This window comes from Pseudochaenichthys georgianus, chromosome 12 (genome assembly GCF_902827115.2).
Source record: "Pseudochaenichthys georgianus chromosome 12, fPseGeo1.2, whole genome shotgun sequence".
Lineage (NCBI taxonomy): Eukaryota > Metazoa > Chordata > Actinopteri > Perciformes > Channichthyidae > Pseudochaenichthys > Pseudochaenichthys georgianus.
Window position 1 is genome coordinate 9,736,812 of NC_047514.1, and position 15,515 is coordinate 9,752,326.

The 15,515-nt window shown below is 42.4% G+C and overlaps 1 protein-coding gene across 4 annotated transcripts in view; it reads left to right on the forward strand.

The window, feature by feature from the left end:
* palm2akap2 (PALM2 and AKAP2 fusion) overlaps positions 1-15,515 on the forward strand; it is an 85,000-nt gene that overhangs the window by 63,870 nt on the left and 5,615 nt on the right. For all 4 annotated transcript variants that reach the window (XM_034096010.1, XM_034096011.1, XM_034096012.2 and 1 more), the window contains exons 10-14: positions 11,239-11,442; positions 12,044-12,406; positions 13,320-13,418; positions 13,508-13,609; positions 13,732-15,145. In XM_034096010.1, coding sequence (XP_033951901.1) covers positions 11,239-11,442; positions 12,044-12,406; positions 13,320-13,418; positions 13,508-13,609; positions 13,732-15,145 — 2,182 coding nt within the window. The remainder of the gene's footprint in view (positions 1-11,238; positions 11,443-12,043; positions 12,407-13,319; positions 13,419-13,507; positions 13,610-13,731; positions 15,146-15,515) is intronic.

The following is a 15,515-nucleotide window of genomic DNA, read 5'->3' on the forward strand; positions in this document are numbered from 1 at the left end:
ATTTTAAGCACAATTGCAGAAGTATTTAATTGTAGATGGGAATTTAAAAAAAGATTCTAGTGTGGGTGCAAATAGCAAATAAGAGGGTTGCTCGCTGTTTTTTTAAAATACTAATTTAAATTAAATTCCTTTAAAAACTGAATATTATTACACTGGCTAAACTTAACACTGAAAATAGAACAATACTTTCTGTATTCAAGTGTGTATCTTTCACTAAACAAAAAAAAGCTAAATTGCCTAAAACCAGCTCGTTACTCCTTTCATTGTAACGATGACCATCTTTTTGTTGAAATAAACCCCTTTATTTACCAACTAAGATGGCTCTACACATTGTGAGCAGCAGTTCTTGCTCATTGTTTGGAGGCAGAAATGACATTAGCAAAATGGCAAGAATTAGCCAAAAAAACAACCAGAGATGTCCTCAGCCAATCAGCAATAGCAGTCATAGTTTTTTTCAAACTGGTCAACCTTAGTTCAAGCGGCCTGTGTAATATCTAACCATGTTACTCCTCATTTAAAATGTCTGGTCCATTTTGTTGATTGTGCACTAATCAAATGAACCAATTCCCCTTCATGGCTGTTTTTTGGTCAGTGAATGGTAAAACGATTTACAGTCACTCGTTTTTTTGATAATATAATCAATGTCTTGCTTTGTAGCTGTGTATGATCAGCAGTGTAGTTCAATGATTTAAGTTTTTTGTATTGTCTTTCTGCATCATAGGGTTGTTCAACCAAATAGCCGGGACCGTTACAGTAGAACAAAATGCCAAAACAAACTCACTTGTGCATAATTATAGTGCATTTATTTTAAATGTGCATCAGCTGGAACCTATAAAGAAACAAAAACGATGGTGAATTTAACATCCGATAATATTGCCGTCATCTTTACAATGTTGACTCCACTGTTGCTGGGTTAATCCGTCTTAGTTCATCTATTTTATTTCGCTTTAACCAGCCATCAGCTAGGAGCTTTCTGGGTAGTGGAATAGCCTTAATATGTTCTAACTGTAATCTCAAGCAATCTGTTGCCAAATGATGCGTTTTAAGTATGATAAGGAGGACCTTTGCAATGCATAAGGGATGGTTAAACAGAGCTTATCTTGCCACAATGACTGACTCCCTGTCACATAATATGCACACTGCACCATTTCACTGGGCAGCCAGCCCTGCAAAGTACAGCTTGTTTTGTACTATCACAGTGTGAATTATTATTATTATACACACAGTCATGGGCTCCAGTTAGAGAAAGCAATACAGTCAGTGTTTGTACTCAGGCCAAGAAATAACTCTCTTTAGTGTTACTGCAAACTCTGAAGTTTCCCATGTGTTGTGTCCTAGTTAGTCCTCGGACTGTTGACCTGGCTCTGCTTCTGGAGAGCGGTCAGTCACACAGTACAGACCGTTCTGGTTAAGAGGAGCTCTCTGAGTGAGCATCTAAGTATGTGTGTGGAGCGCAGCATTAGTATTCAGCCTTGAGAGTCTCACTGTCGGGCCCTTTGTTGCCGTTTCTTGAAGGGGTCTTAGGAGGTTTGGGGACGGTTTTGTGTGAGTGGAGTCATGAGGGGCTTGGAAAGGGACACAAATCGCTGCCATCAGTCCAGACGCACCAGTGCAGTCCTCTGTAACACTCAAAAGTCAAAAGGCTTCTTAACATGATTTCAGTATGGTTGTTGTTCCAAGCTCTCTGCCAATCGGTAGGTGGAAATCCTTTTTATTTAGTTTTTGTTTGCATGATGTCGTCAGTGAGCTTCTCAAACAGGGATGGACAATGCTTTATTGAGAATGCACTGCTTGGCTGTGAACCATTTACTTACTCACAAGACCTTGTTTGGGGGTGTAGATGTTGTTTGAATAATGCTAACAGCTAGCCACCCATTATGCTAAGCATGCCTTGTATTATATACACAATGCCTTTCTTATGTCTATTTTGTGTTGACTTGGCAGATTTAGTTTAGTCTCTAAGACTCTTTGCCAAATGTTGACCTCAGTGAACTATTAGTTTGTGATTGTGTCTGTGTTGTCCTGCAGGTGGCCTTTAGTTTCTTGGTTTATTTCCTGTGTTGAGCACTATTTCCATGGATACAAGTTGGTGCAGCTTCCTGGTTTCCTGTTTGGATAACCTGTGCGCCGTGATAGGCTTTTATCCAATCAGTCGCTTCCTTTTCTTCGCAGCATCATTTGTTTAAAGTGTCCACCGCCCATCTTTAAATAAATTCTCACTATCTCCGTCACGCAGCAAGACTTGAGTGCTTTTTAAATAGCTGTGTGGATCTTAGAGGGTGTCACTCTTCCTTTCCTTTCCTTCTTTTTATGAAAGTGGCTCCTTTTTACTAGTATTTTACAATGTGAAAATACACTAGATGATTTACACTTTTCCCCTCAACGCAGAAATCATTATGACCCCTTCCTTCCTATTCTGGAAATGTCAAATGTTTCCTTGATATTCACAATAATCCGGTTATACACTGGTTTGAAGAGAGAAATAGTTTTGTTCGGCTTCTGAACCATGCCTAATTTTAAGATGTGTAGCACTGGTTCACCTTCCATAGAAAACGTTATTTCACAACATTAGAAAAAGTTTTAAAATACCAATGCATGAGGATTTATTTTCACCACATTTGTCTTTATTAATTATACAAGACTTTATCTCAACAACACTAAATAACTCTCATCCCATGTCAGCATTGTACATTTTGGCTAAAATTGGCTTTTTCATTATTTTAAGAAGAATAATATCTTCTTCTCTCTCAAGGTGACATTTCTGAAGCTTATGACTATTAAAGTACTACTATTTAAAGTTGAATAACCAGCTCACCTATCGAATGCTTTACTAAAAGTCTGTGTTTGACTTGCAATGTGGAGTTGGAGTATTTATTTTTCCCATATTGTATGAAAAAATGTATGATTTAAATCTAAACACATAGACTGTTTACCCTGGCTGGAGCCAAGCCTACTTACTGAAACAGAAAAAAAAGGATCGACATGTTTTTACTTTACAATATGGTTGTGTGACTTTGGACATGTGTGTTTGTGGCATGCTGCAATTAAAGTGTGTCATTAGTTCTGTCTCTGACCAATCACAATCATCCCCCATGATATGAGACTGCTCTGGGCACTTCTCTTTATTGATTGGATGACCCAGACTCCAATCGCATGTGGACACGAACATGAACAAACCGCTAAATATACTCCTGTCTTTCTCAGTCTCTCATCCGTCTTTCTTTTATCTTCTGACAGAGTTTCTTTTAATCTTTCACAGCTTGTTCTTTTCTGGACCCTCTAGCCGTTAGCTCTTACTTTATAAACCATCATAGTGACCATCACAAGTCTCTCTGCGTGTTACTACCCATGCAGGAGTTATACCCTCAGTGCAATAATTGGGTTACTGTCCTAATTTTCTGTGACCAATTTCATCATATAGCTCAGTGTTATTTTTAGCCTGGGAACTCACAGAGAAGATTTGTCCTTTTAAACAGGCACCTTAAAATAGACCAGGTTGTTGTGAATTTGCTGGAGTGGCACATTACAGATTTAATTTCTTTATTTGTGTCAATATGTTATCACAGTCAGTTTGTCACAGCAGTCTGGCAGGACGCTCAGCTGTTAATGGGCGCACACTGGCTTTAGCTGCCTTCCTCTGCTGCTACAGAGCAGGATAACCTCTCTGACCTCTGGACCACCCTGCTGCTCTCAACCCACTCCCCTGATTTTAATCAATATTTAATTAAAATAACATTATCTGGGGCTTTAAAGCTTAAGTTGAGTCTGATTGTTCAAAGAAAAGTATTGTCTTTCAATCCATATTTGAAGTTTTAAGAAAATAAATGTTGAAATGTGATTTAATTGAATCCCTGGAATGTAAAGAAGACGTTGATTTATAGCGCTTGTGCTTTCTGTGGTCAGTGTCTGACAAGGTCCCTCCATGTGTACGACACCTGGTTCGGTTTCATGTTGTTGGCGCTAGCTCACCTTTTCACAGCAGTGAGGAGGAGGCACCTAGCTAACTAGAGCAATATGAATGTCCAAGTATCCTGCCAAACACTTCAGTAAAACTGCTTTGACGTATGCTTATTAGCCTTTTATTGCATGAATCCTTATAGCGCTAATTGCTGGAATGCATTCTGACATCAGTACCTCTCTGATAGCACCGTCCTCCATGATTTAGCAGCCACTGACACAATGTTGCTAATTGCCCTTGTAAATTCGAGGAAAGTGTTTCCAGTGCGTCTTGATGTAGTGCTTGTGAGCAGAGAAAGTGAACCATGACTCGGTCGGATGTAGTTTCCACCGGCCTGATCCTATGACCCGACAGGTACACACACACACACACACACACCAACCAACTAGAAGGACACTCGGAGAGCGCAGACCTACCGCAAGGACTTTTACATAATTGACAAAATATTGTGTGGATCTTGGATAGATTTTTCCTTGGCCGATGCCAAGTCCTTTATAAACATCATGCCTGTATTTTTTCTGTAATCTTGCTTACAGGCAAATAAATCATTGGCAGAAATATTAAAAACTACTAGCCTAAGAGTGATTTTTTTTGAGTAATTACGCCTTCATTGTGGCCTTCACGTAACCAAAAGCTGTTTTTAGTTTGTATAGCATTAGGCCTTGCAATGACAATATTGAGTCCCTTACATTAAACAGCATACAGATTTGAGCCTCCGCTAATAATTAAATACTTTGAAAAGCAGCACGAGGCAGCAGGTTCTTTTTTTTAATATACTTTTATTAAAAGGTGAATACACCGGTACATCACTACAACCCTCAGACTGAGTCAACAGTCCCATACTGACGATGACAGAAGGGAAATCCATTACCTCCCCTATCATGCACCCTCACTTCTCAGTCATCATCTCTTCATCATCGACTCTCTGTCTGCCTTTTTCTCTCTCTCTCTCTCTCTCTCCCCTCGGATTTTGACTTGAGTTAAAGGGAAAGTGGGCGAGCGACATACGTGTGGGGAAAGACAGCGCCTGGTCTTACACAGGAAGGGAGGAGTGGGGAGCCACAGGGTGGATGTTTTGGATGTGTGTGTGTGTGTGTGTGTGTGTGTGTGTGTGTGTGTGTGTGTGTGTGTGTGTGTGTGTGTGTGTGTGTGTGTGTGTGTGTGTGTGTGTGTGTGTGTGTGTGTGTGTGTGTGTGTGTGTGTGTGTGTGTGTGTGTGTGTGTGTGTGTGTGTGTGTGTGTGTGTGTGTGTGTGTGTGTGTGTGTGTGTGTGTGTGTGTGAGTGAGGGCCTGCACAGAAGGGGTCTTTGTGGGTGAGGGCATCTGGAGAAACACACACACACACACACACTTAGCCCATGACATCACAGATTACCGAGCTGCCGGCAGGAATGTTACTGAGAAAGGAGAGGCTTTGTGGAGGAGAGGAAAGAGACGGGAGGGGAGGAAAAGGAGGAGAAGAAGAGGAGGAAAAGGCTTGGCCAGGGAAAAGTCCGGCACTCCCACTATCTGGAACAGGACAGGCCGGGGCTGGGCTGGAGGGAACAGAGCAGAATAGGAAAACGGATAATAAAATAAATCACATATATTTATAGTAGAATTACCGTTATAGAGCAAAACGGAAAGATTACCAAATGGATTTATAGATATTACTGAGCTAGAGCAGATCAGAAGGTGAGTACCAAACATTTTCAACTCTATTGGGGTTGTGTGAGAGTTTTGTTTCACTGTTTAAGCTTTGAAATCCTGTATGTAATGATATATTTAGTGCTGTGCTGGGTCAAGATACTCACAAACATGTTGATGTTTATTAGAAAATCATGTGATCTTCAAGAATAGAGCAAATGGTATTGGTATTTTTTTGCTTGATTTGAGGACTAACAGAACTGGAAAACTCAAAGGAAAAGTGTCAGAATAGATACAACCACACTCAAACAGGCATGTTGTAGAAGATACAGTATTGATGTAAAAGTTTAGAAATCTGTTGTGGCATAGGTCATCTGTTATAACATAATGTTGTGAAATCTGACCTGCACACTTTGCCCTGAGGACCCCGTTAAGTCCTGTCTTCTGGAATCTGGTGTCAATTTAGCCACGTTCAGTTAGCCACAACTCTTATTCAACACCTCCAAACTGTCTTTAGTGGACTCAGACTGAAACCATGAATAAGTGCCAGATATCACTGCTCTGCCTGAGCTGTTAGGATCTGAGAACACCATGCTTAACCCACAGCAGGCTCCAGTTACCACACAGGATCAAATTCAGCCAGGAAACAGAGCCAGGAACACTGACTGCTCTGGGTTACACAGGTGCTCAGTGTGTGTGGACTGAGGACATTCATCATCAGGCTTTCGTTTTCACATTTGCCATGTGCTCTGGGCTAGGTACAGCGTGTGTTAATAAAAGATGATGACGTGATATCAAAGGCATGGTTAAAGTGTTTCTGTGATACGTCAAGGATGTGTGTTTACTTTCCGTCATGGAGTATTCATTTTCTGGTAAACCCCCCCCAGTGTCTCAGGCATGCAGCCGTGTGTGTGTGTGTGTGTGTGTGTGTGTGTGTGTGTGTGTGTGTGTGTGTGTGTGTGTGTGTGTGTGTGTGTGTGTGTGTGTGTGTGTGTGTGTGTGTGTGTGTGTGTGTGTGTGTGTGTGTGTGTGTGTGTGTGTGTGTGTGTGTGTGTGTGTGTGTGTGTGTGTGTGCATCACAGTCGGAGCCTAAGTGTTTCCAGATGTGATGGCGACAGGGGGAGAATGGGACAGCATTTAGACAGTGATAGTTAGCTGAATCACGATTGTATTACTATACTTTCCAGTGAATTCATGATTTCCACCTCTTATAATAACCCTAACACTCCCAGTTACATATACTCCTCCTGGCTCAATATGTCTTAGCGACCTTATCTCAAGCTTTAAGACCAAACCTAAGCTCTGAAATCATGACTTAATCTAAACTGTGATCTAATCATCCTGCGCTGAACCCTAGAATCGCTCTGTAATACGAATTTTAACATACTTGAAACTAATTCAAATCTATAAAGCCAAAACCTCAGCCGACATTAGATCCTTGAATTTGGCAAAAATGTAGGACTTTCTTCTGCTTTATATCCTTTTTTGGAAAAAGTCCAAACATAAACATCATGGTTGTGAGGGTGTGGGACTGTTAACACTATATTTCACATTTGTGTAACTGTTGCAGAACATTAATGGTTGTTTAAAGACTAATGGAAACCTGACTGCTGATCCAAGAGTAATACAACGTTCTTATGGTTTCAGACGTTCAAACAAACAAGGAATAATTGTATCTTTTTAGTACAGTTACATGATTTCTTTCTGTAGTTAAACACACTCAAAGATTGCACTGTTGAATACACACACACACACACACACACACACCACACACACACACACACACACACACACACTCACTCTCTTTGCTCCGCCAGGCAGGCTCCCTCATCACAAGTCTCAGAGTCCGAGCCTTGAGGACAGCTTATGCCTGGAATGTCAGCTCACCTCAATGAGAGTCAGAAACACACACATGAATACACACCTCCGATACAGATACACACACTTTAAAGACCACACTGCTGCACAACTACAGTCCAGGGTGTCCGCAGGGTCTTAAAAAGTATTAAAAGTTGATAAATCAATTTAGCGAAAATGAAGGCTATTAAAACGGCATTTTCCAAGGTGTTACATTTTGTAGCTTGTTTTCAGTAAGTATATAAATGGTCCAAAGAGGTTGTGTTCTACAGTCTGCCTGAATGTAATCATTGCGTAGGTGTGTAGTGTGATTCTGTGTAGTTTATTTATGGCATCCCGTTGGATTTGACGTCTTCTGAACAGGACAGCGCACGCTCACTGCTTGATAGCTCGTGAAGGTCCGTTTACGCCGGTTGTTAAGCAACATCGATATGGGGAAATGCTAATTTGCGTCCAAATGGTTGGAAGATAAGGAGGAAGGACAATCAATACTGTACATAGTAAATGTGAGGTAAAGTGTGTCGCCAATGTAACCGGTTAAAACTCGAAGTGGCGATGAGGTCTTAAAATGGATGGAAAGGGTCTTAAAAGGTCTTAAAAGGTCTTACATTTGACTTCAAGATTCCTGCATATACCTCACAGTCACACACAGCTCCTTTCATTGTGTGTGTAGGAGAATACCATTTCATATGAGACATTCCAATACTATAGTACTGTTTTCCTGAGGCAGTAACAGGATATCCTCCCGCCTGCTCGACACACACTTTGTGTCACACACACACACACACACACACACACACACACACACACACACACACATACATTCCTGCACATGCACGCATATACACATCCAGTACACATAATGGGTCAAAGGTAACAAGACAAAATACTTTGTCAGTGAGAGTGTACATACAGTAGAAGTGAGATTTGGTTCTCACATGGTCGCTAATATCTAAGTAAATAAAAATCATTATATTCTCTCTTTAACTAGAGACCAGAATAATATAGTTTAAACATGTTGTCTTGAGTTGTTCAGTGTCCATGGCGTAATTTATCTTCATAATTTGGCTAAAGAAAGAATTCCCTTTCGCTGAAGTTAAGCGTTGATAGCCTAGCTTTTGGTTCGATGATTTCTCAAATGAGACACTTTATTGATGCTCTCATAGCAGTGAAATTAGCTAGTTTTTCTCCATCATTTATTAAATGCCTTTTAGGTTGTTGATTTTACATTTAAGCTTCCCATTAGCCTCAGCTTTACTTTGTGTTAAGTGCTAACTAGCAAATGTTAGCATGCTAACACACAGCATGTGATTAACATTGGCTAGCATCACCTGCTTGGCAGCATCTTTAGCATTGTCATTGTGAGCATGTTAGCAAGTCGATATTAGCATTTAGCTTACACTTCCAAAGTACAGCCAACAAAAGCAGCTAGCTTTGCTGTTCTTTATTCTACTCTACTATTTATTTCATATTTCTGTGGCTAGGTTTGTGTCCTTTATACTTTATTCTAATCAAAATTTGTTTTACTAAATATTCTCCTAGAGTGTTCAATAGATTTAAAATAGAAATGTGTGAAGTACTCCTTTAAGAGAAAACGTTTAGTCAGATGTATATACTGTATATCATGCTCTTCATGACACAGTTAAAGCATGTGACTGAGCCAGATGGGTCAACAAAATGCCCTCAGGGAATGTTTTTCTTCATCAATAGAAACAGGAGACACGAGGATGAGAGGGAGGACTGGGGTGAAGGAGCACTAAAGACAAGAACATGCTTTCTAAAGGGAGACGAGGGAGGATACAGTCGGCCATGTAACTTCCTAGACCGCTGTTTCTTCATTTAACAATTCTAGAAAGGAAATGAGAGGAAGGAAAAGACGCAAATAGCGAGAGAGAGGTTTCAACGGAGGAGAGGATGAGGACCAAGAAAAAAGGGAGAGAATAGCAAGAGCAGTAGAAAAGGATCGTACAACAATCAAGATTTTAAACTAGCCCTTTAAGTTGATACTGTGTCCTAAATGTGCAACTCGTTTCTGCATAACATATCATGTAGAACACTAGAACAGTCCCTGAATATCATCAAATGGCTGGTAATGTGTTCGAGTCCTTCAGTGGACGAGAGGTTACAAAGTAAAGACTTCCTCCTTATGGCTGTGTGTGCTTCATCTGAACACTGAGCCAATTCACTGAAGTGGTCCTCATTAAATCCCAACGCACACACGCTCACATGTCACAAAGAAGAGGGTCAACAACCCCTGGTGGAAGTAAACACGTCCTCCGAAGTCCGAACAGAGGTGTGCTCGGCGCAAGGCAGTAAATCAGGAAGTCAAAAGAGTATTTGTTGGTGGCCTCTGTAGGAACAGAAAGCAGGTCAGTATACACAGGAGTGCGTTTCTTGCTAACAGTGGATCTGGAATGTGTTGGATGGATGGTTCACAAAAACAGAAGGTCGCAGGTTTGAACCCCCGCATGCCAACGTGTCCTTTCAACCAGACCCTCGACCCCCGTTTGTACATCTCCTCCCTGGATAAATCACACTGTCCGTGAAATTGCAAGCACAGTTGAGAAGTAAATTAATGTGGCAGTAAAGTATGGGTTATAAATGTGGATTAGTTTAAAACATTATAAATGTGTTTTATAGAATCAGAGCTTGGTTTAAAAAAAGAATTCTGAAATAAGCTGATGATTAATGTAACATCACAGTGTTGCATTAACTGGTATTTTTTTATTTATAAGGGTGTGACATTGTGTTCACTGATGATTCAATACATGTATTACGTAGCCATGAACTGTTTTGCACACCCAGAGAAGTGTTTCACTTTTCATAAAATAAAGTGCATTTGTCCATGTATGCATGTTTTGCAATATATTTCATTTCATTTGTGGGGATAGTTTTATTACATTTCTACACCCTATTTCCTCATCTTGTATCTGCATATCACAATCTGTTCATCGGCTGTGTGACCAACTCACGAGGGACATTTGAATATTGGAAGATATATTTCTTCCTCTCATAACAACTACTAATAATGTGGCCTTGAGCCGTGCACCTGGCTGAGGTTGGGAAAATACAGGGTGTGAATATGTGAGGAGAGCAAATGTTAAGCCCTCGTTTGATTAAAGTATCTTTAACGCTGCTGAGCATGGAGTAGCTGCCAACTCCTCTGCCATGGAAACTTCAGACTTAAATGCAGAACTATGATAAAGTGTCAACGTCAAGTGGCATCTGACTCAGATCCTAAAATAAATAATTCTGACACATACTGTTAAGAGAAACGCATAGTTTCTTCCCCTCATCTGCAATAAAATCTCGACAAACATCCCTAACTGTTCTGTTCCTCCAAAAACTGTAAAAATGATTAACTGCCATCCCACCTGCCAGTCTGCCAGTTTGTTAAATAAAGTTTTAGATCAAATGTGAGGCAGGAAGAGTTACAGCGTTTGATTTTTTGGGCAAGTTTCCAGCACATTGATTCCTTCACAGACCAGTGAATGTCTTTGAAAGAGAATACAATAGTCTTCAGCACCATGGAAGATGTTATGGTTCTTTTCTGTCATAAAGCAGCAGACTGGGAGTGTTGGTGCCCCCAAGTGGTGGGAGCCTGGTCTAACATAACACAGTTCTACTGCAATGCAGACTCATGTGCCTCATGTGCGTGACATGTGTCTGTTTGAGGTGTGTGCGTTTTTTAGAGATCTCTTCCTGAGAAAAAGTACAGGTTCTCTTTAAATGCTTTTTTCAATCACTAAATGAAAGTGATCAGTATCTCTGATGCTCGTGTTTGTTTTGTTTACACAGAAATCGTGGCGGGCAGCCGAGGATGTCAGTGACACAACACCTAGAGAGCGAGCCCTGAAGAGCGTGAGTTTCCAGGAATCGGTCAGCGTCATCACTGACAGCCCTGCAGCCATGGAGCTGGAGAGCCAGCAGATCCAACATGGCTGCCTCAGCAGCCCCAGCAGCAAAGCCCATAATGCAGTTCCTGACAGCGAGGTGGCGCAGGTATGCTCATTCTCTGAGGTCAAACTCTCAGTTTTTAGTTTTCTTGATTTGTATTCACCATCTTTAAAATGTATTACCTGTGCCGGTCTATCTTGGTCTGCGTGGTATTTCATTAGATGGTTTTGTTGTCAAAATATAACTATGCTGTACATATAATTTAGCAAATACCTTAAGCATAAGTCTGAAACTTAACCGCGTTTAATTTTATGTTTTTATGTGGCCTGTCCCAAAGATCTAGACCATAACTCCAGATCAGATATGCCTTTGTCAGAGTTTCATAGGACGATGCCAAAATTGCTCTCCCTGATAATTAAGATAAGATGAACATGTTTAGATGACAGAAAAAATACCTGTGGAAAAAGCTGCTTCTCTTGTGTGTTTTTGTGCCAGTAAAACTTGATGTTCTCCATTTCCTGCCGTTATAAAGATGCAATTACTCCAATGTCCACTAATTGTATGTTTATTATCATCTACTCTAGTAAAAGTATCATGATATGCTGTATGGTCTCATCTGCATTGTTCACCCTTATGATGATAGTACGAGGAGTTGATGAACATTACAGAACAACCATAGCAATTACATTATCTCCTTCGTCTACAGGAGATCCGTTACTTGGACCAGGTTTTAGACGCCGCCTCCGAAACCCCCACCAACGGAACCTCTTCTCCGTCAGAACACAGCAAGATCATCAGCATCGATGGAAACTCTCCCTCCGTCTGCATGTCAGCCTCCTCCCCCGTCAATCACCATGCAGTGGTGGTGGAGGGTCAGAGAGAAACCACGTTCCTGCACCACGAGGACTCTGCTGTGAGGACCAACGGCCACGTGCAGGGGGGGGAGGCGGGGAGCGGCGGGGCCAAGTTTGAGCTGAGAGCGTTTCAGGAGGAGAAGCGACCCGCGAAGCTCTTCACGCCCGGAGAGGAGCAGCAGGTCAGGGTGGCGAGGAGACGACCCTCAGGGGAGGTAAACTGCTGAGAGATTAGGTATCAGCTGGAACAGATACAGCAGACAGACAGTAGCAAGAACTACACAGCACGGCAGTAATGTAAACGTTAATGGAGACCTTGTGTCTAATAATAATAATAAGGGCTCATATAAACAATATGTACACAAGAATAAATAAGCGTTTCCATGGATTAGTACTTTTTTGTCAACAAGTCTAAACTGCTTGCTTTGTTATGAGACATTATAAAATGTATGACAGGCGTCAAAATAAATGACTTATACTTAAAACAATTCTTGAAAGTATTAAGACTCTTGATCCTCTTCTAAACTGAGTGGTGAATGAAAGTTTATTCCTGACTGAAAGTTGACAAAAAAGGCTTTTTCTCTGAGAAGGTTGAAAGAAAAACACAGGTCTAAAACATTCTAAAAATAGTGTTGAGGTAAAAATGAAAAATAAAGTAATATTATTATAGATTTGTTTTAGCTGTTATAAGATCTGACCAAAACCACAGCTTATACTGTACAAATCCACCGAGATCAAACCATAGAAAGAAGACATTACAACCTTAATGGAAGGAGTTTTGAAATGGAAAGGATGTCGTAAGTTAAGACAAGCACATGATGCTCGCAGTGTCAAAAGGTGAGTTGTGGTTCGCATTTTAATCAGAGACTGTGATGACCAGCAGAGAGAGTTTTTAAACCAACAACTGAAAGATTCAAAATGTTCATCCAATTCACCAACTTTTCATAATTCTCTTTTTAAAACAACCTGCTAAATACACTTTTGGTAATGCAATAACAAACACTTAGTACTTGCATCACCAACGTTTCTCATATCTTAATCAGCTAATGTCGTTCAACGTTAATGCTATCAGAAATTGAAATTTAAAGAAAGCTCTTTATGAATATTATCGCTGTCTTCCTTCCTCAGGTGGAGGAGCTGGAGCGAGAGCGTCAAGAGCTGATCAAAGACCAGGCAGTGAAGAAAAACCCCGGCATCGCCAAGCGCTGGTGGAACCCCCCCCAGGAGGTAGCCCCCCATTTCATCGATTTGACCTCCCTTCACTTTAAGACAAACTGACTGATTGTTTTTTTGTTTCGATCATTCATTTATTACAGATTCCTTTGGAAAATCAGCTGGACGCAGAGCAGCTCGAGTCTCTCAAGAAATACCAGGAGAGGAAACAGCATAAACAGAGTCCCACTTACACACACACACAGGTAACACACACACACACACACACACACACACATTATTAGCTGATGATTAATTACCAGTATGTTTTGTCTCACCTTATCTTTTTATTCTCCTCTCTTCACTGTTCCCCCATCTCGATTTGCAGCCCCAGGTTTCAGGACCTCCCACAATGGTGACCTTTGACCCAGATCTGAACAGGAAGGAGGACATTGTGCAGGAGCAGATCAACTTCTCCTCTGCCAGGAAGCAGTTTCTGCAAGGAGACGCTACCAAGAGGGACGTGGCTCCTTACATGTACTCCGCCAAACCCTTTTCCAAATCCACACCCAGGAGCAGCCAGGGGTTCAGTGACAGTATTGGAGACACCGGGGATAGTCATGTGACCTGGTCTGATGAAGGATACGGAGCAGAGTTTACCTGTGCACGAGCGGTGATGACCATCCTGCCTGACGACGAGGAGGGGAAGAGCCCGTTCCACCCGGGTTTCTACCCCGAGGAGTCTGACTCGGGGTTAGACGAGTTGTCTCTCCGCTCTCAGGACACCACCGTGTTTAGCTCGGATAATGTTTCCGACAGCGGGGCTTCGCTACCGCCGACCCCTCAGCCCCTCACCCCGGTGTCCCCGCCGACGCCCCAGCCCACCATGCCTGTAAACGGGCAGACCAATGGCAGCCCATCAGAATTCGAGCTGGAGTACCAGGCAGGAGTCCTCGTCCAAAACGCCATCCAGAGCGCCCTGTCAGCTCAGGACGAAGATGATTGGCTGCCCTCCGACTTGAATTCTTCACAGCTCAGCGCCCCAGTGTCTCCATCCTCAGCCTCGACAGGAAGCCCCGTGCCAGTGTCTTCCTCCCCTGCATCCTCTGGTGGAGCTCCTAGTCTCCAGTCACCCTTGTCCTCCAGTCCTGCTCCATCCAACCTGTCTCCTCTGCCAGACAGACGTCCAGAAGTAGAGTTTGAGAAGCCTTTAGAGTCAGAACACGCTCTGCAGCAGCTCCAGGCGCCTTCTCCCCCTCCCTCTCAGCCCATCTCCCCCCCGCAGAGACCCAAACATGGAGGCCCAAGGATCAAAATCCAATCCTCTTACGCCAGAGCCCTCGCCTCCTCAGCCCCGGATCCAGCTCCTGCCTCCACAGCTGCTCCAGTGTCCCGGCCGACCCCAGTCTACCGTCCCCCTTCTCCCCCAAACCCGGAGAAACCGGAGTTCAGCTACTTCAGCAAGTACTCGGAGGCGGCCGAGCTGCGGAGCACAGCGGCTGCAGCGAAAGGCCCCGAGGTGGAGGCGTCCAGTGGGCCGTTCCGCCTGCGCTCCAAGAAGCAGAGGACTCTGTCCATGATTGAGGAGGAGATCCGAGCCGCTCAGCAAAGGGAGGAGGAGCTGAAGAAGCAGAGGGTGGAGCAGCCCGCCGTCAGGGTCCACTCCGGCAACACGCCTGGCAACGCTCCCAGCAACAATCAGGGTCCCGTGAGGGTGCGGCAAACCAATATCTCCCCAGCAGACAAGATGAAGAGCAACAGCCTGCCAGCTCGACTCACTCTGACAGCGAGGACGGCTCCAGGTGAGTCACTATCAGAAGAAGCAATTGGTAGCTGTTTCAATCATCAATACTTTGTCTTAGTTTTTTATGAAGAAAATATTATTTAGAAATACAAAATATCATCTGATCAAAACCTCTGAAATCAATGGATTAGCTGTTTTTATTGTCGTTTCTCATTAAGATAATATTTTGGGCGATTTTGTACTTTAAATCCAACAAAAAATATACTTGAAGATCTTGAATGAGTAATTTATTGATAAAACAAATCAGATGCAGATAAATCAATAATCAAAATAATGTGGTCCATGTATGGGGACTCAGTTCCCAAGCAGAGGACCAGGTTCGAATCCCGCCTGGAACCATGTACGCATGTCATTCCCCTTTCAACTCT